The sequence below is a fragment of the Trachemys scripta genome, chromosome 10, assembly GCF_013100865.1.
Source record: "Trachemys scripta elegans isolate TJP31775 chromosome 10, CAS_Tse_1.0, whole genome shotgun sequence".
NCBI lineage: Eukaryota > Metazoa > Chordata > Testudines > Emydidae > Trachemys > Trachemys scripta.
This window is the reverse complement of record NC_048307.1, coordinates 61,769,397-61,795,797: the sequence shown is the minus strand read 5'-3', so window position 1 is coordinate 61,795,797 and position 26,401 is coordinate 61,769,397. Positions and strand designations below refer to the sequence as shown.

The window sequence follows — 26,401 nt, the reverse complement described above, 5'->3', positions numbered from 1 at the left end:
CTATTGTAATTAGGGAATTGTTAAAATCAAACTACCCATTGCTCATGACCATAGATACCTTAAAACGCCCACAAATTATGCCACTTTTGAACAGCTGTGCTGTGATATAATTCCTGCATGTTCCATCTCCAGCGGGGTTTGTGCCAAGGAACGACATGATTGGTGTCAGTTAATAGTTCTTGCAACACCCTTGCAGAATTATCATGCCCAAAATAGTATATTGAGAGAGAAACTGAGGAATCCTTAAATCACTGCGCAATTCTGGTATTGGTTCATACTGTGAGATAGAATTGTATGCTACCCACAAGGGTCAGGAAATAAACAGGGCTGAAAGATTTGAAGCATTTGTTTGCTTGATGGTGGAAGTTTTCCAAACTTCTTTGGCTGAAGCATCTCTGATGGTGACATATGGGGCTATAATCCCATCAATATATCATAATCCACTTCAGTAGCCCCTTCTCAGCTGGTTTACCTTCCACTCTGGAGGTATGTGCTTTTCCAGCATTCCTTTCCTCTTCCAAGCTTGTTGTTTGAGGGTGGGAGAGTAGCAATCGGTTGGCCACACTGTATCTTGCACGCCGTGAATGGCAAATGGTGATATTATTATTAGAAAGCAGTGGGGCGAAATGTTCATTTGCTAACAGCGAAAAGAGGTCATTGTCCTCCACAGCAGGTCTTGAATGTGCTTAATTTTCAAATAGACTTTGGACCATGATTAAGTTCTTTTAATAAATGTTCATTGTGATGTTTGTTTAGCGACGTTTTGTACAGCCAAACTGATCCTTGCACAGGATACAACTGATTGCCATAGATAGTTGAGTCTAGGCAGGGCTGCTTTCCTTTGGACCATCTCACAGGGATCATCTGGCAGAGTGAATGTTAAAAAGCCCTTTGATAAGGTTGCTTTTGCCTGCACACCCGATCCTGGGTTTCTTAATAATGCACCCAAAACACCCATTGCAGTCAGTGTGGGTAGGATTCACAAAGGTATTGAGGCACTTAACTCCCATTATGGGTGCACAAGGAATGCAGTAACTGGCTATGTGCATGATCTCTTTCCAGGCACTAGCTTGGGAACCAGGTGGAAAGGAGCAGGTGGATTGCAGGAAAAGGATTTCACAGCTAATCAGGAATATGCCAAAATACAGTCCATATAATGCTGAGTCTCTCTACCATGAGTTTATATGTTGCACATCTTTAAACAAGGAATGCAGAATATTTATTTTTGTTTCTATCATTTGCACCACAATTGATATTTTTACACAAATGTGAAGAGCTTCTTTCCAGAATGCCTTAATTCTGCAGCGTGCTACTAGTAGGCAAAGTGGGTCAGCAGGCATCATAGTTACAATTTGTAATTGTAATTATGCTGCTGCTATTTTGCAGGAAACCTTGATTATCATTTCTTAATGCTGTGACATGTTTCCTAAAGCTTTTATATTGTAGCATCATTAACTTAAACTCATTTTCTCTGAAGGATCTTTTATTTACAGAATGGCATGTGATTCCTGTTTGTTTGTGTGTCCCCTGCTTTAGTCAGTGACTTAGTATTCTTCTGTCCTTTCTGTTTTAATTAAATTATATTATAATTAGGTAGACTTGGACAAGAGAAACATTGTAACAACAGAAATACCTGTGAATCACTTTAAAATGCTCCCCCCTTACTAATTACCTAATTAAATATAATGGAGTTTGAGATTATCAGGCAGTTTGACAGGAGTGTAAAAGGAAAAAAATATTGCCCCTACTGCTTGACTTATGTATGTAGATGTGGGGGAGGGAGATGGTCACTTATTTGCACCAAAGGCATAGATCTGGAATATCTGGGGCTGGAATACTCACAGTTATATAGGAATATCTCTGCACAAATTCACCCTTGAAACATGTTAAGACATTGCTCACGGTATCCAAGATATGGCATTTGTTGTCGAATACTTACATTGGTTTATAGAAGAAATTATGTATTTAATGCACTTAGGGCTGTCACAGATTTCCATGTTTTTATTTAAAAATACATCTGGATTATTAAAACATTCCCTATGAAGCCCTGTGTGTGTGTGTGTGTACACCTACATATGTCATTTATGATTGTACTGTTTTGTTTTACTGCCTCATCTAGGAAAGAAGGATGTGACTCTTTTGTATCTGCTTCAGGTTGAAGATTTGTTATCATTTATTCCTTCTTGATAATACTAAGTGAAATGAATCATTGTGAGTGATGAGATGGGTCAGTGTGCTGCCTCTCTGGGGAAACAGCTGCATGACCAAAACCTGTATCAACCACTTTTAGTTGTGGCGGGAAGAATAACTTTTACTTGGACTAAAATGTAGGCATAATGCAGAATTTGGTGACAAAACTATATGCAAGTTTTAATTCTGCTTTTAAAATATTTTTGCACATAAATATCAAATCCCTCCCTGTAGTAACTCGATTGGCTTCAATGAAGTTGCATCAAGGAGGAATTTACACAAAATGTGTAATCTAGGGAGAGGCAAATCAAAAAGAACGATCTCACACATTTATCCAAAATTCCAGTTGAACCAGAACTTTTTTTAAGTTCATAACGGTTTGGATATGTTTTTAAAAATTATTTGTCACTGCAAGAGATTGGGTGGCACAGAGGATTTGCCTTGGAATACAGAGCCTTTGACTATCCATCAGTCATTTACCAGTCTAATCTTTGAAGTGTCTATCACCTTGGTATCAACACCCCAGTCAGTGGTATCTCATAGTTATTGGTTCAAGTCTATCCTATGTGAAAGAACATTGTCATTTTCTAATGGCAACCAAATGTGATGCAGATTTGATCTCAGTCCAATACCCTCTTTATATTACAAAATAATAATAAAACCCTTCCAGAGTTCAGACTACTTGCCATCCAGGTGGGGGCTCAGCACAGGAGCTAGCTCCTAGATGACATGCAGACCAGAGGAGTCTGGAGAAGTGTTCATGCCTATCAGGATTGAGGCACTCGGAGAGGCCATTGCTCAGTTTGTACTATTTCTGTGGATAAAGGGGGCCAGTCATCTGGTACTTTTCACAAGTTGTAACTTCATAGGAAAAAATAATCAAAGCAATAATACCCTTCTCCTCCACACACATTTTCACTCACCTATGCTCTTCCTAGTTTTAGGTATGAGCAGATGAGGATGCTTCATACCAGCAGCCGGATGGGGCTGGCTCACAGCAGCTCAGCAAGCCTGCACTTTCCCATGGTGACTCCATCTTGCTCCAGAGTCTAAGATTTCATTTTTTTTAAAAAGCACATAAGTCTCAAAAGCTTTCTTGGTTTTGAAGATAACTTTCTAAGTGTGAACAGATTTAAACCAATGCACTGATAACAAAAGATCTGAGATGTGCAAACTCTCCTTAATTTCAATAGTATGGTACGTCTAAGCCTTATGATGATGACTGTTTAAATATCCACATTAATAACCATTCAGCTGCTGAGCAAAGCATGCTAGAAAGAAAAGGGACTATTGTATTAAGAAGATTTGCATCATTTGCTCTGAGTGGCATCTTATTTTGGCATCACAGGTGAGTGGAACTTAGGTTGTGGGCAGAAGTTGAACTCAGAACAGCCACATTTTCTCCCTCTGTTCGATATCTGGTCACTAGAAAGTTCTAGAGCTATATCCAGCCAAAGCAAGAAATGCTTTGAGAGAGCCAGCAAGAGAGCAAAATTTCCTGTCCAGTTTTACCAACACAAGCTTAGATGGCTTGGATAAGTACCTGTCAGGTTAGATGTTTATATGAACCAGATCTCTGAATCTCTTGAAGTACGGCCATCAGCAGTGAAAAATCTAATTTTTCAGAGCTCTCTCTTGCTTCACATAGCTGGATTGGCTATATCAGTTCTAGCTGTGATCTTGTCAGATCTCATAAACAAAACCGGGTTATACCTGGTCAGTACTTGGCTTTGATATCTTCCCCACGGCTGCTAGGGTGCTGGAAGTGCCATGTTTTTAACATACAACCGAGATCCTCTCCTATGGCATTTTACACAGCAACAGAAGTATTAACCTCAGTGTCCTGGCCAAATTCCTTTTTGGATAATTGCATTCTGTCTGTCTAAAAGCCCCCTTCTGTCCATCTAATCTACATGCTCTAGTTTCTTGGCCACCCTTGTTGTATGTGCCTGCACTAAGCTGTCGAGCTGTGTTATGTGCAAACTTTGGCCCACTTTCTGGCACACCCACCTTTCCTGCCTCTTGAGTGCTTTGCAGGATGCCACTGTAGATTTACCTGCTCTGTCCTAGCACCATTAACTCCTGAACGTCTGACCAGCAGCATAGCCACTGGCTTCTGAAGGGAACATGGTTCATAAAGCTACTGCTTTACAGCCTCACCCAGCTGAGGAGCCCCATTGGCAAGGAGCTGGCTCTTAGGGTGAGGATTCAATTCTTGTTGTTCTGAGGAGCGGTGTTGTTTGCAATTAATACCAGCATTCATGTTTAAGAAACTATCGACAGTGTGATCATGCAGTTTGTGTTTATCATAAGAGTAAGACAGTCTAATTGTGTCTCGAGTGGGATTTAAACGATAACATTATTTATAATAATTAATACTTTTATAGCGTTAAGTTTGCTGGTCTCTTATGATCTCTTGAGTCAGTTACTGGTAGCTGTTTTGAGCTTCAGCCTTCACAATGAAATAGTATTTACATAATCTTGAAAGAAGCTAGGTTGAAATCCCTACTAAACAGCAAGGGCTGGCATTCTGTTAATAAGAAATCTTGAGTGTAGTTGGTCATTCAGATTATTCAGCTGGATTTGCAGTACATCGATTCAGATGTAAAGCATTTAGCGTTGATTGTCAAAATACATTAAATGTAATTAAAACAGGAACACCTTCTGAGCCAGGCAGACCTGCTTCACTGTTCATTTAATCCTTGGAGTCTTATGGTGATAAAAATTTGTCAAGTCATGAATAATAACAGTACAGAGCTGAGCTACTGTGTTGTCTGCACGAATTACAGCACCCTCACCTTTTAGTTCACTAGATGGGCATTTGTTCTGTCCTGTTTTTCTGTCATTAGTGGTTTTATAAGATAGTTCTTGCCTACTACGTAGGACTTAGATGGAGCCCTGCCCATTTGTGTAGGAAGGATTCCCCTCACCTCACACTGCACAGCCTGCATTAAGACTATCCTTATTGTAGCTCAAGGGCATGCAGACTGGCTCCATCCAGGATGCATAAACCAGCTGGATGGCCATAGGTAGGGGGTATGTTGCACCCCATAAAGAGGTGTCAGAAGTTACTTCTGCTGCAGTACAACCAGGGTGGCACTGTGCCTCCTGGTGCACCCATGAACTACTCCTGCTGTGGCCCACTTGCTAAAGGTATGATCTAGCCCACATTACACTTCATTTATTCAGGGCAGCAGCTTTCATTCAATTGCTTTCTTTTACAAAATATTCACTTGTTTTCACAACCAGACATTAGCCACAGACCTTTCAGTGATATAGGGCCCAGTCATGGGAGAATGGCCCATGTAAGAGGCTGTGTTCATATGACATTTTAAGGGGATTGAATGTAGAATCCTAAATATCAAAGTGACAGCAAATGTCAGGGCATGCATGCTGCTGGACCATGTCTGGTTATTGCTGAATATGTAGGGAGCAGTAGACACTGAATCGGAGCCATGTGAGTCTATGCTATGCACAAACTTACTGGCCATCTTTCTGATACAGCTACCTATCCTGCCTCTCAACTGCTTTGCAGGGACCCATCACAGAGGCCTCTTTTATACTGCATATACTGTCAGGTCGCCTCATGAAAAGTGCATTTCCATGGATTTTAGCCCACATTTTCTCATGTACAGTATCTGAGCTCAGGATTTTATCCATTATTTCTTAGGCTGTGAGGTCTTCAGGGCAGGGAGTGTCTTTAACTGACCGTCTGTGCTGTGCCCATCAGAACAGCACCCCAGACCTAATAGTTTTCATGATTTACACTATAGCATCTTTTGATAAAATTTAAAAAGTGAAGTTTAAATAACCAACTTCTGCTAATTAAAATGAATGAGCCAAAACCCAGCAGATTTCCTGAGCATTAGAAATCCTTGTAATTAACCACCAGCAGTGGCATTAATATTTTTCATGATTTGATTTCATTTGAGTTGAGCAGTCTGGGTAGCTGATATCCAAATGAATTCTATCACCTAAAATTAGAGTTTTAGACACTTCAGCACTTTCTGTTCACAGGGGACCATGAAAACATCTGTGTGTTTGCTTCCCCAAGTTTTGCTTTGAATATCAGCTTCAACAAACTCAAAGCGAATATCGGCTGACACTGAAAAGTTATCTATATCTATCTGTACACCTGTGACACGAAAGTATTAGGTCAATGTCATAACTAACTTCTACTTTGCTTGGGATTGAAACAACCCATTTTCCCTAACTTCTAGTTCAAATATTACAGTCTCTTAATTCTGCATAAAACTGAGCTCGGGTCAACCAGAAAGATAGCCAGGTGTGTAACACGGCCTAAAGCTAGATAAGTAGTTTAGGTTTAATTTAAAAAGTTTCTGGTTTAAGCAGATGATGATGATTTTGGTCAAGCTAATATTCTGCTAAGATTAATGTAAATTTTCTCCTAAGAGCACAGTGTGATGCATGGGGGTAAAGGGTAACATTTTAAAAAACGTCTAATCCTATTTCAGAAGTGACTTGTGCACTTCAGATCCTAACTCCTATTGTCCTATTGTCATAAATATCTTATGCATTTTAGAAAATTTTACCGATGTCATGAATCTCCCATATGTGTCAGATTCCCCACGTGCTGTGAAATGTAGGAATAAGTTGTCCCTCAATCACATGGATAAGGCTTTAGAGCCAAAAACTGTTTGAATAATTTTGCACTTAATTTTCATAGATTTTAAGGTCTGACAAGACCATTTTGCTCATCAGGTCTGACGTGCTTCGTAACACTGACCAGGGAATTTCACCCGAAAGCTTACTAGTCAGGGCCCTGAAAAGTCAATCAGCAATGGCCAGATTTGCTAAGATATTTAAGATGCAGATAGGTGCCCAAGTGCCATTGATTTCAATATCAAACCTAACCTGCTTAGGCACTTTTAAAAACCCACTAAGCACCTTCTTGCAGCTTTAGGCTCTTAACCACCTTTGTAAATCTGACCCCATGTGCTCTGCTTGGGGATCAAACCCATGACTTGAATACTATTAGCACCAGGCTGTAACTGGCTGAGCTAGCCAGTCCACAATTGTACAGGGAATAATTTAGGCATCAAGGGGAGAATGGATCTCCTAGCTGAAAAATTCACAAATAAACCACTTATTTTTACTATATACTTTTTCTAGCTATACATTCATTCTTAATGAAAGAAGCAAAGAAACGATAATATGGGGTATTCGTTTCCTCTCTGTGGCTGCTGAATTGCAATGTTCAGACTGTGTGTGCTTATTATACATACTTCTGATATCTGTCTAAACTTGACAGTGGTTCTCAACCAGGAGTCCAGGGCCCCCTCGGGGGCCACGAGCAGGTTTCAGGGGGCCACCAAGCAGGGCTGTCATTAGGCTCTCTGGGGTCCAGGGTAGTAAGCTGAAGCTGAGGACCTTGAGCCTTGCCACCCGGGGCTGAAGCCAAAGCCTGAGCAGCTTAACTTCACGGGGTCCCCTGTGGCTTGGGACTGAGGCAATTGCCCTGCTTGCTATCCCTTAATGCCAGCTCTGGCTTTTTTGTGCAGAAAACAAGTTATTGTGGCACAGGTGGGCCGTGGAGTTTTTATAGCATGTTGGGGGGTGGGGGAGGGGGTTGAGAAAGAAAAATGTTGAAGACCCCTGGTCTAAACTGTTGCTATTTTCAGTTATACATATAGCTGGAACAACTGCATAAAGGCATTCCCTGTTATCTGGTTCCTATAGTTCGACAGGCTACCAGGTCATAAGCAAATAATTTGATAACCTCTGAGAAGGAAAAGCACATCTATACTCACACTCCACTGGACATATTTGTGGTTAACTACTAAGCTTTTTCTTAGGGATTGTGAATGTTCTTGCTTGGTAAGATACCTAAATGATAAAGTCTGCAATATTGATGATTGGCTGAATTTCAAGGAACATTTCCATTTCAAAACCACGATGACCCTGGCTATCTAGTGTTAAAATAGCATTAACACTATCTTGTACTGTTAAACTGCATCACTCTATATGCCTTGAGTGTTCCCCATTCAGCTGTACGTAACAAAGTGCACCTGAGTCACAGAATGTTTGTTTCTTTGAGATTGAAATAAGTGAGATGACTGCAGGGACCATACGTTTATAGTAATAGAATATTTTTTTAAAGTACTAAAGTACAAGAGCTCTGGCCTAGAATGCCAGGTGTTGTGATGATACCTTACAGATGAAAGGGAGTAAAGACTATCCATGGGTTCCTCATGGAAGAAATACCAGTATTAAAAGCAGCTTTGTTGTTATGTAAATGTTTAAATCATATTAACATTGTTTAGTGGTTTGAAATGTAACTCTGATCTGTCTAGTATCAGGGGGTAGCCGTGTTAGTCTGTATCTACAAAAACAACAAGGAGTCTGGTGGCACCTTAAAGACTAACACATAGCTATGCATCCGAAGAAGTGAGGCTTTTACTCACGAAAGCTTATGCCCAAATAAATCTGTTAGTCTTTAAGGTGTCACCAGACTCCTTGTTGTTTCTGATCTGTCTAGTTCCTCCCTGTAAAATATCAGAGCATTCAACTGAAATATTTAAATTTAAGGGTCAATCAAGTCCTTTTCCCCTGATCATCCACAGCCTTGTAAAGGTGTGCTATTAGACCCAGTTACCTAGCTCAATCTAATTAACACCTTCTAAAATTTATGTCAAGGCAAGGCCTACTGCTCCCCTTTAGGCTTTAATTCAAGCATTTTAACACATGCCAAAGTAGAACTGTTTTGTCTTGACAAGTGCTTTAGAAAGTGTTCATTAGGTCTAACTCGATAATGTGATCTATCATCACACATTTAAAACCTACTTTAAACTAGACCTCAACCTTTCTCCCTTGCCTCTGAGGCCTGGCCTACACTAGAAAATAAGGTCAGTTTAACTACGTCACTGTGAAAAATTCACAGTGCAGTATAGTTAAGCCAACATAAATCCTTTATATAGACAGTGCTAGATGGATGAAAGAATTCTTCTGTCAACCTAGCTACGGCCTCTCGGGGAGGTGGATTACCTACGTTGATGGGAGAGCCCCTCCTGTCGGTGTAGGTAATGTCTACACCACAGTGCTGCAGCTGTGCCACTATGATGTTTCAAATGTAAACAAGCCTTAAGTCAATGAAAGAATTCTTCCATTGACCTAGTTACCTCCTCTTATGGAGGTGAATTACTTACGCCAATGGCAGAATCTTTCCTGTCGACATAAGTAGTGTCTACATTGAAGCACTACAACTATGTCACTGTAGTGTTTTAAGTATGTGTGGGGTGGGAGGGAGTACCAAGTAAAAAAGGGATACATTTTCCTGAACTTGTGAAAGAGAGGTGCAAGGGGGGAGCAGAGTGATGACAGCATGTTTATCTCCCTCCTGTGAGCCAGTGCAAACTCATCCATATCTACTCCAGGCAGTCAAGGCTCGACGGGAATTCAGGCAACATAGTCAGGGAGCACCAGTACTTAGTGGAAAGTTTATGTCCGAATCAGGTAGATGGCCATATGGATAGGCACATGGAAATTAATGCTTATCAGCATTAACTTTTGCTCTGTACTTGCTCTACCCACTTTTGGCAAATGGGATATTGGCAAATAGAGCTGGAATGTCTGGAGGGAAGGGAGGCCGGATAGTACCTTGGCACTCGTTCACTTAGTGGAGGAACTGAAAGATGTGCTATGGATCATCAGGCTCCATGGGATATGCAGGCCAGTCACTCTGCCTCTGCTGCAGGACTTCAGACCTCTCCCCATAGGGGAATATTTTGGCTGAATCTCAGGGTATGTCTACACTGCAATGTCAGCCCATGGTTAGTAGAACTTGAATTAGAAGACCCTGGGTTTGTTAGCCTAGAGTTTGAGTGTCTACGCTCATTTGTAACCCCAGGTGAGGAATTGTTGAACCCCGAGTCCCAACCTGAGGCCTCCAGCATCTATATACTGTGTTATCCAGGCCCAAGTCCATTCACCCATATCCCAGACTTTCTATTACTTTCCCCAAAAGAGGCCCTACCTCTTTGTTTGTGGTGCAGTATGGAAAAACGTAACTGTCCAGGGGACAAAGGAAGTTGGTCTGTAGACTTGTGGGATACTTTTGGTGGACTCCCAGAGCACGAGTCCAGTGAGGTTGTGTCTACATTGCAAACCAACAGAGTTTGAACCCTGGATCCTGGCTTGACTCTGCCTTGGACCCTCCACCCCCATGGGGTTCTGGAACCCTGGATCCAAGTGCTTAGTTAACACAATTTGTGTGTAGATGGAAGGGTGGATTAGGCTTGAGCCTGAGTTGGAACCTTTGTCTTATAATGCTATGCAGACATACTCTGAGATTAAATCTGTGGATTATCTGGAGGAGATTTTCCCTTCCAGTGGGTTTCTTTGTGCAAGGAAATAATTAATGGAGTAGTGTTTATGCAATGTTTAGTGACAGTCATTCAATCGCTCTATCACAGGGAGTATACTGTGAATCCCAACACATGCAGCAGGTTAGGAAGAGTCAAGTTAGCCATCTGTACAGCAAGCACAATTTGATAAATAAATAAGAAGTGGAATTGGCATTAATTGTAGAGGTAGACACTTCTCCAGTGAGGAGCCTTCTAGGCAGAAAACAATTGAAAAGAAATAGGGAAATTATTTCAAGAGATACAATGGCAGTCGAAAGCATGAATAAATATGGGCAGTGCCCAGGTTATGATAGTTACCCCAAATAGCTGCTGGTGTATGCTTTAGGGCCTGATTTACCATTAGAATTTTATGAAATCAATGAATTACATCAGTGTAAAATTGGAATAAAACAGTGGTGAATCCAAAACATAAATTGTGTATTAATTTTAAATATATATAGTGAACTTGATACAATATCTCTGGGCATACATAATATGTAACTTTAAAAGCTTTTTAAAATACACCCACCCACGAGTTCCCAAAATATTAAGTACAATAAAAGAAAAATAACTCCCTTCAGGCAAAAGCCAGAGAAAAGGTGTGGGCTGTAATGGTCAACAAACTCAGATTCCATTGGGCCGTTCCATTGCAGAATGGGATCCTCTGCTGAGAATGCTCTGACTTGAGCCTCTGGACATTCAGTCCAGGGACTGTTAGTTCAAGAACCCTGGCTGATTTCAACTGACACTGTGGATTGCAGGGAAAGAGGGGGTCATATACCAGTTTATAGATCCAATTCAGCATCTTGAACTCAACTCAGAAGTTGTCAGGGAACTGGTTGAAATGTTTCCTGAAATAAACACTAGAAAGCAGATGGGAAGCCGCATTCTGGACTGGCTGTAGCCTCTGAGCAATCATCAGTGTTCCTCCTATGTAGAAAGCATTGCAGAAATCCAATCTGGAAGCCACAAAGGCATGAAGAACTGTGCCAAGCTCCAGATGCAAAATCACAGTTGCCCTATGAGACCTATGGAAGAAGGTACTTGTGGCCATTCCTAGCATTTTGGATCAGCCAGAGAGCTGAAAGCATTCCCAAACAGTGAACCTATTAGATGAAGGTTTAACAAATCCCCTCACTTCAGATGCCAGAAACCATCCCTGCCATGCCCATAAGATCCCTCTGTTAACCAACTAGCATAATCTGTTTTATCTGGATTAAGGTTCAGCCAGGTCACTTTCATCTAAGTCCCAGCTTTGGCTGGGCACAGGGAAAACAAAGAATTACACCATATGTTCTGATAACATAGTTATATGATTGGTTTTCTCCTGGTGTACTCCAGATTCTGTAGTTATCTTGGTTACGATCTACTTCATTACTTTGGGTTCACATATATTTTCTTCTTCGCTTATATAGCTGCAGGGTGGACACTGGGAGCTTGTCTAGATGGCGAGTTAGTGCACGGCAAGCTGGGGTTTAAATCAACAGTGCACAAGCGTGCTGCACGTTAATTGGTCATGTGGACCCTGCTACCATGCACTAAAAGTTCTCTAGTGAACTTCTATCTATTTCAGTTTCAGATCAGAGCAGTTCAAAGTGCATCATAGGGAAACTGTAGTGCGTGGTAGAGGAGTCCACATGACACGTTAGTGCATGGAAAACTACTGTGCGGTAGATTTAAACCCCAGCATAGCAGACACTAACTCTCCGTGTTGACAAGCCTATCATTTGAATTAGTATGACTTGTTTTCCTTCCAGGGACATCTTTGCTTTCTGCCTGTATTAGGTTAAACATCGGGTTGAGGATTTGTTCAGTTTCTTAAGGCCCAGCCGTGTGTGATACAGCCCCATGCCCGATATTGGCTCCTTGCTTACAATACCTATCTAGTATGAAAACTGTTTGAATTGAAAGGCAAGCAAAGTGAATTTCAGGTAGGGCTCATCCCCTTCTCTGCCAAGTCATGCCTGCCAGGGAAACTTTTATACCTGGCTCATAAAAATACTTCGAAAGAGAAGACTTTTTGAACTTTTGTATAATATAAAAAAAATATGCCCTGGAGGATACTCCAGACTCCCTGCCTTATGGAAAAGTCCTATAGAGTTGAATACATAATGATGGGCCTTCTGTAAGTTTCTGTAGATCCTTGCCTCCAATCCAGACCCTTTATGCCACATAAAAGGGGCCCAAAACCCTATATATGCAAGGAAGAGAAGGGAGAATTCTTCCAGTGCAGGTGTTGTGGAAGCCAGTCATAGGGCAGCCTCTGGAGAACCCCTTCACAAGCCTAGAATTGGCTGTGTATTGGGGGCACTAGGGGCATGGTGAGGGCCAGGCAACAGTACACAGTGCTGCAGATATTCTGGACAGCACTATATCCTACACGGGAGTCATAACTTAGGCTAAGCCTCCCCTGGCGCAGCCGCCACCAACCCACTGCCGGACACCTGGGCCTTGGTGGCCATGCCTCTTCCCCTCCCTGCTCCACCCTGTTGCCAAAGCCTTTCACCACTGCCTACCCCCTGCCGGAGTCTTTCACTGCAGTGGGGAAAAGTCTCTGGCCAGGGAAAGACAGAGAGACACTACGCAGCTAAGAATAACAGTGTAGATGTGGGAGGCACTGCTTGGGTGCGTAGAGGGCTGTGTCAGGTATGTATCTTAGGGGTCAGGATAGGCCACTCTACTCCACTAATCCATGCTTCACCGTCTACACTGCTATTTATAGCTGCTAACTGGGTGTGCATTGTCAACACACCACCAGATGTGTAGACCTACCCTAAGAGGCGTAGGGTACAATCTTACCCATGTAACCTAGCCAAGAGTTATATCTGCAGACATATAGCAGAAGAATATAGAATTCTGTAGGATGGCTTTACAAAAATCTATGAAAGGAAACCACTCTCTATTAAATTCTGTAGGTTTTTAGAGTAATGTCTCTAGACAGCTTTTAGTTTCAGCCTGTAAATTCATAAGAGACTTATCTATAAAGCACTGGTTCTCAACCAGGAGTCTGGGGCCCCTTGGAGGGCCAAGAGCAGGTTTCAGAGGGTCCACCACGCAGGGCCGGCATTAGACTTAGGGGTCCAGCAGAAAGTGAAAGCCCCAACGCATGGGGCTGAAGCCCGGGGTTCCGTGCCCCGCCACTATGGGCTAAAGCTGAAGCCTGAGCAACTTCGCTTCAGGGGATCCCCAGAGGTGTGGGGGCCCAAGCAGTTGCCCTGCTTGCTACCTCCTAATGCTGGTCCTGGCTTTTGTATGCAGAAAAACAGTTGTGGCACAAGTGGGCCATGGAGTTTTTCTAGCATGTTGGGGGCCCTCAGAAAGAAAAAGGCTGAGAACCCTTGCTTTAAAGAATACAAAAGCTTTATTTTCCCCTTCTCATGTGCAAACCAGTCACTTCATACATTGTGCTATATAAACTTTTAGGCACTGGCCCACTTGGGGGGAAATCCTGGATTCCTGCTGCTACACACCTTATATCTCTCACATGCTCAAAGACAAGTCCAGTGCTTGCAAGGTCAGCCAGCTCTGCTGACCAGTGCAAACGGTGGAGGTCCATGAACTTTCTCCGAAATCAGTTTGGGTTGGCAGTGCCAGCCCAGAGAAGTTCTTGTGCTCAGGGGACCACCCATACTCCTTGTCCATCTGCACAGGAGCCAGTCACTGGACAGAATATTTTTAGGAACAAAGAATTTCATTAAGCATATTCAGTGTATGCTTATTTGGCAGATGGTATCTTTTCCTTGGTTTAGTTAATGAGACACCATTATTGTTTACATGGGAAAACAGCTAAATACAGTGTATTTCCAAGACCCTTTCTCCTCCCCTCTGTGTCCATGAGCAACTCTAGTGCGTGGAGTTTTATCACTGAACATAATTCCCTCTCAGAATCAAATTATTGGCAAGTCTGACTTTGGTTCTCAATCTTAACACGCTGCAGGCATCTGAGAGCAGGAGCTTTTGTGTTCCAGGTTTTCTTGAGAATGTTGCTTTGGAGTGGCATGAAAGCATATGGCACTCAGTGGGAGGATATGCCCCCCATTTACCTCTGTTCTATTTACACTTAAATTAGCTCTGAGCTTTATCTTGAGCACATCAACTCCTACTTCATTATAGCACCATTACAGCCAAATGCAAATTGAATTGGACCCAATTATTTTCTTTTTTTGAATGCATGTTACTTGATAGACCAAATTGTCAGCTGATGTAAATCGACATAGCTCCATTGAGTTTCATGGAGTTATGGCAGGTTACACCAGTTGACGATTAGGCCCACACATTTTTTGTTCATTTTTCTAATCTACTAGGTCCAAGGATAGCTACTTGCACATTATCTACAGATTTTTTTTTAAACGAATCTAAAGATATACTGCTTGCCTTACCCAAATAAGGTGAGGTAGTTTTGACTCTTTAGTGCTCAAATGATTTCTCCCAAGGCCTTCCATAAACACTTGCACCTTAAACATATGCCATGAAATCTATTCAGGCAGCTGCCCAGCAGCTAATTAAACCCTGCCCATGCCACTGAAGTCAGGTCATGTTACTGTAAAGAATAAATGACTTATATTTTCTATTAATCAGATTTTTTTCTTTTAATTTCCTTGTTTTCCTTAAATTAAATGCCTTTCATCTGCTCAAAAGTACAATTTACCTGAGCTGAAGGAGGTCTGTAAATGAAATGCTAAATATTTCATTTGTTTCAAATTATCCTTCTGACATTTTCTTTGCTGCATAAAATTATGAGATGAATAAATGTGGATACTTAAAATATGTGTTTTTTTTTAGAAATAATACAAGCCTATAAGTATCACTTAAGAACCTATTTGCTGGTTCTGGAAATGACTATCTTGGCTATCTAATTCAAAATTTTTGCAAAACCATACATGTTACAAATTGTCCTGCTTAATAAATTGTATGAAAAGAAGAAAGCAAATTAATTACAAAAGCCATTTAAATGGTTTCATGTAAATATGTCTCATGGTTAAGTTTGAAATCTGTATATTAAAAATTATAATGTACTTTATAATCTGCTTCAAACATATATAAAACTGAGATACTACTTATTTGATTTACATAATGGATTTCTGCAACCAAGAATTGAGGCAGACTATTACTTGCATTAGTTAGGGGATCAGTTCTGCATTCCTTGTGCACTTAAGCTCGCAGTGATTTTACTGAGAGTTTCAGATGCATAGGGAATGCAGGATCTGGCCCTATGATTTCTAGTAGCAAATGGATTGCAATTGAATTATAACTTTGGGTCTCCATCCTGCCCCCCTTCAAATCAATGGTCAAAATCTTAATGAACCTGAAGTGCACAATAACCATGGTGTGGGTGTGTGTGTAATTAAAAAAAATCTAGACTAGAGGATCACAGTGGTCTTTTCTGCCTTTTATAATTTATGGACTTCGCCTCCTGTTTCCCTCTTGTCAGAATTGGGAATGAGTAATGAAACCTAGCCATTTAAATCAGCCATTTAAATTAGACTATGGGATAAGAATTACTTCTTAATATTGGGCATACTACAGAAATTGGAGGTTGGTATAAATAAGATGTTATGATAATCCTATTAAATGCTTTAGCTTCTAGCCTAAGAAAGTAAAGATTGGTTACAGTGTCAGGAAATAGCTTTGTAAATGATAACAGGGAAAACCAAGTGTGTCCTGTGAAAATTGGTTTCTGAATAGAAATAAGGATTTTGTCCACTGGGACAAAATGTAATTGTGTGCTATCTGAACAGTTCCTGGTTCCAGCGATCTGATACCTTACTGTTCTAATTAAAAAGAATTAGCTTTTTTTTGTTGTTGGGGGAGGGGGAGCTTTACATTTAGCCTTCAGTTAAAAGAACAGTTTTCTTGTTTTTCTTTTTCCCATCTTGCTTGCTGGGAAGTCCAATATAATTGGCCCTGAAGGGAGCTTTCAGTTATATCCTAAAATAGACTCAGCTTACTCGCTAGTATGCTCCGCTTTACAAACCACCGTTGCTTGGGAGGATGTTAAAAATTGTCTGTAAATAAATTGATTTAGTTTCCCTTCTATGAGTCCATGAGCCCAAATCAGAACACTTCTGTGCAGCAGGACAGTATACCTCAGAGAATGGTAATAAGCTATGGAGTTTATTACCCTTACAATAGGTCAGTAGTGCAAGTCTAGCCCTAATAGATGATGATGAAAACTTACTATCTGATAGACATTTAGTGGTTTACAGCTCTAGGTAATTGTGGTATCAGTACAGTTGCTGGTGGATAAGTTTCAGAGTAGCAGCTGTCTGTATCCGCAAAAAGAACAGGAGTACTTGTGGCACCTTAGAGACTAACCAATTTATTTGAGTATAAGCTTGGGATAAGTGTGTCTATCACAAAGCACACACCATGCTTGCTATTAATTAGCACACTTTTTAGGGAAAAACAAACACCCCAGAGAGCCCAAACATTGAACTATACCCCTCTAACCTTCAAATCTAAGGTTGAGTCTCATCAGTGGGGGTGGGGTGGTGGAATGTGAAGCACTTTGCATTGCTAGCCCCTCCTGCACTACTAGGTATATGGTGAAAGAGAGGTCAGCTATGCCCAGCGCTGCCAATCAAAAGCTTTTACAAATACAAATTTCTCATTAATATAACAAGGAGAGTTAATTTCTATAAATGAGCTGGGTAAGTGAGATAACTTTGGGACTAAAATGCTAGTCCCAGACTTCTGAAAAAACTGAGCCTGTGAAGTGAGAGAAGCGGCAGGGCAGTTCATATTGTTGCAGTTAAATGGCCAAATTCACAGTTGGCATAAGGAGTCAATGTTGGTTCAGACACACTGCTTATGTGTGTTTGTCATCAAGTGTGTAATTATAAAGGGAACAATTATGGTGGGTGGATGCCCTGAGAGCTCCGATATGTGTGGCTAATATTCTTCCCTTGTTTAGTGATGTTTTGTGTATTTGATTAATCATGCGAACATGTTGTTTATGTACAAAAGTCAAGAAATTTGGAGTTGAGTGCCATGGCAACCTTTACTATCCCCCCTTGTGTACACATGCTTTATGATAGGGTTGCTTGTATCATAGAATATCAGGGTTGGAAGGGACCTCAGGAGGTCATCTGGTCCAACTCCTTGTAATATGTGAGAGAGGGGAACTAGGAGCTGCAGTATGGTGCCAGAGAGCCTTGTTCCATGGACTCTAACTACTAACAAGAGATAGGTCAGAGCTGAAAACCTTGCATTTGGACTTGAGCTTCCTGAGAATTCAGGTTTGGCTCAAGCACATCTCTACTACTAATCAGGCTCAAACATATTTGAATGTTAAAATCAAACATAATCAGACAGGTTAGACTATCTAAAAAACTAGATGGACATGGCTGCCTTTGGCCTCCATCATGCAGACACCTAAGCACATCCTTAGCTTTAAGCACATGAGTTGTTCCATTTAAATCAATGGACTTAAAGCATGGGCATGTTTTCAGGATGGGGACCTTTAATTGCACCTTCCTGTGACTACCACACTGTCTGTGCTAATACATCTGCATTATATGTATTTGAGTTTGATCTACTGTGTAGAAGCTATATTGGCTTTGAAACACAGAGTACAGTAACTCCTCACTTAATGTTGTAGTTATGTTCCTGAAAAATGCGACTTTAAGCGAAGTGATGTTAAGTGAATCCAATTTCCCCATAAGAATTAATGTGAACGAGGGGGTTAGGTTCCAGGGAAATGTTTTTCACCAGACAAAAGACTATATATATAATACACACACACATGGCCGGTTCCAGGCAACAACTTACCAAGCAGGTGCTTGGGGCGGCCACTTCGGAGAGGGGCGGCATGTCCATGTTCGGCGGCAAATTGGTGGACGGTCCCTCACTCCTGCTTGGGGTGGCCAAAACCCTGGAGCCGGCCCTGCACACACACACACACACACACACACACACACACACACAGAGTATAAGTTTTAAACAAACAATTTAATACTGGTACACAGTGATGATGATTGTGAAGCTTGGTTGAGGTGGAGGAGTCAGAGGGTGGGATATTTCCCTTATTGCTAAATGATGAACTAGCAACTGGCTGAGCCTTCAAGGGTTAACTCTTACACTCTGGAAGGCAACAGGAATGGAGAGAGATATGTGCATTTCTCTTAAGTACACTGCCTTGTTAATTAGATCAGCTTGCTGAGACCACAGCTGCTGCAAGCGCCCTCCGTCCTGAGCCCTGCTCTATGGAAGATGGGATAAGCAGGGTGCAGGAGCAGGGGGAAGGGGGACACCCTGACATTAGCCCCCCTCTTCCCCACACAGCAAGCAGGAGTCTCGGGGAGCAGCTCCAAGACAGAGGGCAGGAGCAGCACATGGCAGTGGGGGGAGGGACACAGCTGAACTGCATGCAGCTGCTCCACAGGGAACTTAGGGGGAGCTGATAGGGGGGCTGCTGGTCCACCTTGGTTCCAAGCCCCCACCAGCTAGATGCAATGGGCTGCTCTTCCGGCAAGCAGTAGACAAAGCAGGCGGCTGCCAATGTTAGAAGGGAGCATTGCACAACTTTAAATGAACATGTTCCCTAATTGATCAGCAACGTAACAACGAAACAACGTTAACTGGGACGACTTTAAGTGAGGAGTTACTGCATGTCTAAAATGTGAGGGATAGTTTTGTAGTAAAAGCATGCTGAGCAGTGCTTATCCTATAGAGAAAAATCCAAATGATTTAGAGGGCACATATAAAATGTGCATACTCCTTGGAAAAAATAATGCGAAGTTTGTGAAGGTGACAATTATAACAATGCAAGTTTATAGCTACACAATAATAATACAAACTTTGTGCGTGTAAAAGATAAATTTATTGATGGAAAGATGTGATATACATAATTTAGTACAAGGAAACAATAAGCATTTTAAATATTTGAAAAAAATGAAATTAACATACATTTTCCATCGTAAATGTTTTATATCTGATGCTGGACATGAAGAATACTGTATGACCATGAAACTGATTGTATGATATATAATACATTTCAAATGCACACAATTAAATTAGGATTATTGGCCTTCCTTTTTTAGTTTCCTGTATCTGCATGGTAGAATATAATAATTTTAATATATCCGTTAAATGCCTGAAGAGCAGTTTTATTTTTCTTGCGAACAAAGCCTTACTCTAAATCCGAAATCACCACTTTTTATGACCATTCAGTCCTACCTTAATAAAATACATTTACTAATACTAATGAATGCAAAGGTATCAAAGCTGGACATTAGATTTAAACAGCATTAAGTGCTAGTTTATAAGATAACCATAAACATCTTTAACAACTAAAGAGTCTTGTGTGAGTAACTGTGTTCATTATATATTAAAACATCTTTGCACTTGTCAAAGTATACTGTCATAGTAATCACATTTAAGAAAACTAAACATATTTGTTACTCAGCTTCTGTTGTTCCTTTCATTTCTACTTTAGCAAGCTAGAATTATAGGAGTTATGAAAAAAACTTTACACGTTTTCTTGGAGACTGTTTTATCTAACCTTTATTCCCCCTCTTCCTGGTTCTCTTTCAGATAGCAGTTCTGTGGATGAAAAGGTTTAAAATCACATATTTCCTTAAGGGGTTGTGTATTTTGTTGATGTTTGTCTGTGACTTATTTGATCTGTTTGGTTCCTTCATTTTAGTTGTGAAATGTGCATGTTTCCCAGCTTTCCATTCTTTTGTTCTCCTTTGAGTGTATTCCAGATGTGTTGCATTTATAAGCAGGGTAGCCTCACTGTTGTGCTTATCTTATAAAATCATAGTTGCCAACACAGGGGTCTGCTACTGTCAAACTTGGTGTCTGGATTTTTGCCTCTGACTAGTTATCATCTACACTGCACATACTCTGGGATTTAAAGGGCAGCCATACTTGGGAGGCAATATCTGATATCTTCTCCGGGGTTTTACCAGTGTTTTTCACTAAATGCTGAATGCTAATCACATGTATTTCAAAGCAAAAATTAATGTAGCTTTGGCCTGGAGCTGACCCTGCTTGACATTTTTCATATTAGGTGTTATATGTACGATGCAGTTAAAGTCTATCCAAAATCTCTTGGCAGAAACTGAGTAACTAAGCTTTTTTTTATTCTTCATTAAAGGCTCGAATAGTAAGTGGAAGTTCTTTGGATGCTTCCAAGTTTTATGCAATCCAGGCATTTGGCGGGTAAGTATAGTTATGACCATGAAGTTTGTTATATATGCAACGCTGTTTCTTAATATTATTCTTAATATCACTCTCTGAAGTTTATAACTGTGTTCAAATGTCCTGAGAAAATTGAACTTTTGCATTGTAACAGGAATATGAAATAATAGATTTCACTGTCCTACATCTTTTCCATAAGTCCTCTAAGACCAAAAGAAATTGATGAAATGTTCAGCTGGACAAGTTCACCAAGAATAAAAAAATTCTGTTCTTTCAAATCTGTATATATCAAATGTTCTTTTCAAACCCATACACTGTATTTCAGCCTTAAATCTGCATTTCAGGAAACTGACTGGCTTTGCAATAGGCTTCTAATATTTAAGATCAAGAAAATGACAGGAAAAATGTGTTGTCTTGTTGCTGAAGAAAATGAACATGGCAGCTTACACATTTAAGTCTATCTTATTCTTGCTGGAATCATCTTAAATTCCAGTCTAGGGACTTCCTTCTCCTTTTCCTTCTGTCTTGAATCCCATTCTTCACTTCGAGTTGCATACCTTTTCTTTACAAAAAGTAATTTTACTGTGAAAGCATATGGATGCTGTATATTAGCTATACACTTCAAACTATCAAGAATTATACATTGTTCTCCTGCTAGTGTGGGCAGGCAGTTTTCCATGGTAACATTCTGCTTCAGATGTAAGGTACTGAGACAAAATTAGCTAATTTACCTTAAATGTTTCCCTTTGCTCTTCTTTGAGTTAAACTATATTATGTAGCCTAGATACCATTATTTTTTCACCTCAATTTCCTCTGCCCTCTTTTCTGGATACAAGGGAATAATTGAACTGCAGTTCATTTGTTTAATGTATTTCCCAGAATGCTGTAGAAGAAATAATTACAGTAACACTTAACTGCAGTAGTTAATTTTGTTTAGTTTACTTTATTATTATTATTGCTAGACAACTCGGTAGAGATAAATGAGCATCATCTAACTTTGAGTGGGTTAGGTAATTCCTGTAGTCTTTATCATGCTTTAGAAGTTTTTTTTTTCTTTTGGGGCTGGTAATAATTCCACCAAGACAACAAAAAATAGTAGTGAATGTTTAAAAATACAAATCATTTTAAAAGAGAAACATCAAGGACAATTATTTTTGTTTATTTGAGGGAAATGATATATTTAAGTTGATTGATAACAGGTGAGAGCTAAGATTTTGTCAGGACCATATCTCTTAATCAACCATTCTATCTATTTAATCTAATCTAATCTACCATTAGCCAAAACATCCTTCTTCTCAGATAGGGTTTCCAGTGCTCTCCTGCACTTGCTCTTCCCATCGCTCTGAAATTCTGTAGGAGCTAAAAGCAGTACGTATCTGATGAGACTTTTGCTTTTGATACAAAGTCTGTCTCAGTCCAGAGGCCTGGCAACACATTGGCTATGGAAGACCCCAGTGTACCTCAAAGGTGGAGACTAGCTTAGCACGCCCAGATCTCTGTCCACAATGACCCTGCTTCTAGATACCATCTCCAGTTTCAGAGTTCAGTAGGTTGACAAATTATCTGATAGGTCACTAGCCAGAAGATTTAGCCTACTTGTTGGCAGTGCTCAAAGAACTTAGACCTGGAGTGGGTGGAGAGTTGAAGTATCTTGGAAGTTCCAGACGTGTAACAATTTGGAGAGATAAATAAAGGTGCTCAATTTTTGTGTGGACAATGTTTAAAAAAATCAGTCTGTGCAATTATTGCACAATTTTCAGCTTCATTATTTTGCAGCAGAGGATTGATGTATTTACAGTAGATGACAAAAATGCCAAGATATTAAAAACTTATAAAAATGAAGAGGAGAGATCTCTAATGCAGAGGCCACAAAACTCTTGACCAAACAAATCATATGCCACCAGTCTCATAAATGTTTGCTATACTGGACTTTTAGAGATATTTAATTCACTTGTTTCTTTATTCTCAGCAGTATTTTGAGTGTTGGACAGCTTCCTACATTCACCATCTGGATTCTATGATCTTTTAGGCTGTATATAATTTTTCCCTGTGTTAATAGGACTACAGTAGGGCCTTGCTCTGTTTGTATATTGGAGATTATTGATGCTCGCCGAGGTACCACTCGGAAGTAAAACTGTTAGAGAGATCATATATTTTGAGTTTTGACTGATATTAGTTTTGCAGTTCGATCTGGGAGAAATTCATCCTTAAACAAGTTGAGAAAACTCCCATTGTTTTCTAGATTTATGTGTGTGGCCATAGTAGTACAACTTCTACCAATTTCTTTCATATCATAAATATTTTGTTTTTTGGTGGGTGGTGTGAGCAGATCTGGACTGGATTGTTTGATGACTAAAACAATACTTTGTCTAGTATCTGGGCCTACAATTCAGTGTTGTGATGTTGTTTGTTTGTTCTAGTTGCTTCATCCTGATTTCCATATGCACAATGTTTACCTTATCTGAAAGTATACTGATTGTTTTTTCTGCATAGGAATAGTATTATCTGAAGGAACTTTTTTTCTGTTGACACATTAGTGTCCTAAATACTTATCCTAAAGATTATTCCATAATGAATTAATTCTCCATGAAAATATTTACCATAAATTATTCACCAGTATGTCTGTGTTAATGTAACTCTTGTAGTAGACCCTTCATTGAGTAGGTGTACTGTCATCAAGAGGTTAGAATAAAAAGAAAGCAATAGGATTGCAGTAAATTGTGTCATTGTGTACCATAAGGTATCATGTACATCATAACACAGAAGCTGATGCTGGCGCACACCCCACCCATTTAGAGGTTTTGGATTTACTTTGCTTTTTGAAGTTGTAATTAATTGAACAATAATGGACAGGGGTTTGCTGGAGCATCACATGATAGTTGCTTGCACTTAGAATAAGTGCAAATCAGCCACACAAAGAATTCAGCATTGTTTATCATCGGTGTTACTTTATCCATTTCATGTCCTAAGAATAAACAATCACGATTAATGCCTGAGCAGTGAAATTGTTAGTGAATTTCCCCAAAATTTTCGTCATCATTATTATTAGTATACTCAGTGCCAAATATAATAAATAATGCTGATGGGAGGTAGTTGGGATCCCCAAATAAGTAATTTTAATCAATAGATATGTTACTTATAACTAAATGTGTATTTAGCATCTCTCTGAAACAAGTACAGTTTCTTAGGATTTGCAGTTCAGAAACTTCTGTGTTTGTAGCCTCTTATTTCTCATTCATATTAATATCATATCTGAAATATTACAGTACATAACTAATATATGTATAAAATATACTTTAATAAAACTGAAGTTAATTTATAATTCTCTTCATTTTCTCTTCTTTGTCACGGATCGTGTAGACACACATGGGCTTAATTTTCTTCATGTGAGTGGTCCTACTGAAGCCAATTGAACTGCTTATGTGTACAGGATTAAAGATTCATATGAGGGTTTGTAGGATCTGTGCCTAAATTTGCATACTTTGTACGTTTTTTCCCTGGCTCCTTTATCTTATGCACCTTCATTACTTGTTGGAAGTCAATTTTTTCGTTTACTGATACAGAATAACTTCCTTTGTTTATGAAGTAGGTCTTTCACCATTTTGAATAGTGCTATGAACCATTCAGGTGCCACTTAATTGCAAAGCATGCTCAGAAGATTTGTATTATGCTGATGTACGGCACTTCTTTAATTAACTTTAAAAGTGATCATATTTTCCCACTCTTGACCTCGTTTGAGTCTAGTCTATGTAGTTCATCTCCATGGCATTCACTGCTTCTGAAGTGTCATCTATTAACCATTTGTATGCTTCAGCTAATGGATAAGTATTATATGGATTAATAAATAAGTGCTTAGCAGCTTTGGAAATTCACAGTTCCTGATACTAAAGTGTTAATTTTGAGAAGCAGTGTTGGCTTTTTTGTTTTGCATGTTCCCCTCCTTTTAAATATTCATCTCTGCACTCATCAATTGGAATCATGCTGTCACTTATCAGTGCAGATGGATGAACTATTCATAGCAAATAATTTATTCCGTGAATGTAGCCCTTCTTTGCGGTTTGTGAATTTTTTATCCGACATTGATTTAACAAACATGTTCATGATTCAGAAATGTTGGACAAACGTATACAAACGTACTTCAACCTAAGGGATGTTCATGAACTATTTGGTCTTCAGCTATTTGCTATTTGTTGTGGTATATGAGTGGTCATATAGCTCACATGGTATTGTTTCTGCTCCTTGATTGGATGGCTGAAACTTTTATGAACAGAATGGGAAATTGGAGATTTTAAGGTGGCGATGCAAACACACATTCTTGCACAATCACTGTCACACAAATATTCAAGACTTTTGCTTTCCACAAATATCCTTCGGAACAACACATCTCTTGTGCTGAATGTTCACAGAAAACAAATGTAAATGGTTTTGAATACTGTCAAATGTTTTGATTTGAAATTATGTGTTTGAATACTTTCCTGAAGTATTTCCCCAGCTCTCATTTAGAAAGTGATGTGGGAGTTCTTAGGTTTTGGCCTTTCTCAAGTTTTGTGGTTTTATTCTAATGTGAATGTTTCACTTGTTCATTGCATATGAAGGATGTGTGTTATTCTTTTATTTCTATTGCTCATTTGGGCCAAAATAATATCCTATTATATGTTTTTAAAATTCAGCTAGCATCCTGCACTGCAGAGATTTATTTTAGTTATTTTAATTGAGCATATGTATCCCCTGTGTCCATAAAGTTGTTTACTCTTGATATGTAGATGCTTCTATGTATGGAGCATGGGAATTTGTTTGTGTTAGAGATGCTGTGGGTACTTGCTCTGAATTGCATGTACAACAAAGCAAAAAGTTATTTGCCAGTCCATGGGAAGGGGGTGAGTATTTTGCTATTTGCCCCCTTACCTACCCATAGGCCTGTTACCATTTCTTCATTGATCATACTTTTCACTTATATCTCCTCTTCAATTTACCTTTTTGGAAGATGTTTTGCTGATGTTGAAATGCTAATTCACAAAGAACATTCTTCCTGAATCAGTACTTGTGTAAATTACATTTGGGAATAGCGTATAAAAGGAGCATCTGCTAGATTTTTTTTTTATTATTATTATTGTTCATACATATCAAGTGTAATTTATGTTTGATTCTTTTCTGGAGAGATGTTGTCTTTGGTTTCACCTGGATGCCTGATGGCAAGGATGTCAGAGAATGATCATTTTACATTTACATCATTTGGCCTAATCCATTTTGGAGTTTGGCAATGGTGCACAGATGGAGCAATGCACAGACCTTTATACATTTACCTTTTCTTAGATGACATCTTGAATATGGTGAATCTTTAACTTATTTGATTTCCATTGTGCTTGCAGCTCCAATATAAATATTGGAAGGCCTAGAAAAATCAATGAGTATTTTATAGAGTCATAGCATGCTACATGTGTACCAAGTGACCTAACGCAGCCTGTGATATAAAGAAGGTCAGACTAGATGATCTAATGGCCCTTTCTGGCCTTACATTCTATTAAACTATGAAAACAGATACAGAATATAACTTGAAGTTTCTATTCTATCTCAGATATTCAAAACCTTTATTTTTTTGGACCAGAAGATTGAGTGCTGTTCTTTCTATATCAGGGATGCAGTCCCATGCTCTGGGTGTCCCTAAACCTCTGACTGTGATGCTAGGACTGGAAGACAAGGGA

At 39.7% G+C, this 26,401-nt stretch overlaps 1 protein-coding gene across 1 annotated transcript in view; it reads left to right on the top strand.

Moving 5' to 3' along the window:
* UNC13C (unc-13 homolog C) overlaps positions 1 to 26,401 on the top strand; it is a 398,557-nt gene that overhangs the window by 37,508 nt on the left and 334,648 nt on the right. The window contains exons 3-4 of the mRNA XM_034783191.1: positions 20,088 to 20,110; positions 20,656 to 20,720. Of these exons, the coding sequence (XP_034639082.1) occupies positions 20,088 to 20,110; positions 20,656 to 20,720 (88 nt within the window). The remainder of the gene's footprint in view (positions 1 to 20,087; positions 20,111 to 20,655; positions 20,721 to 26,401) is intronic.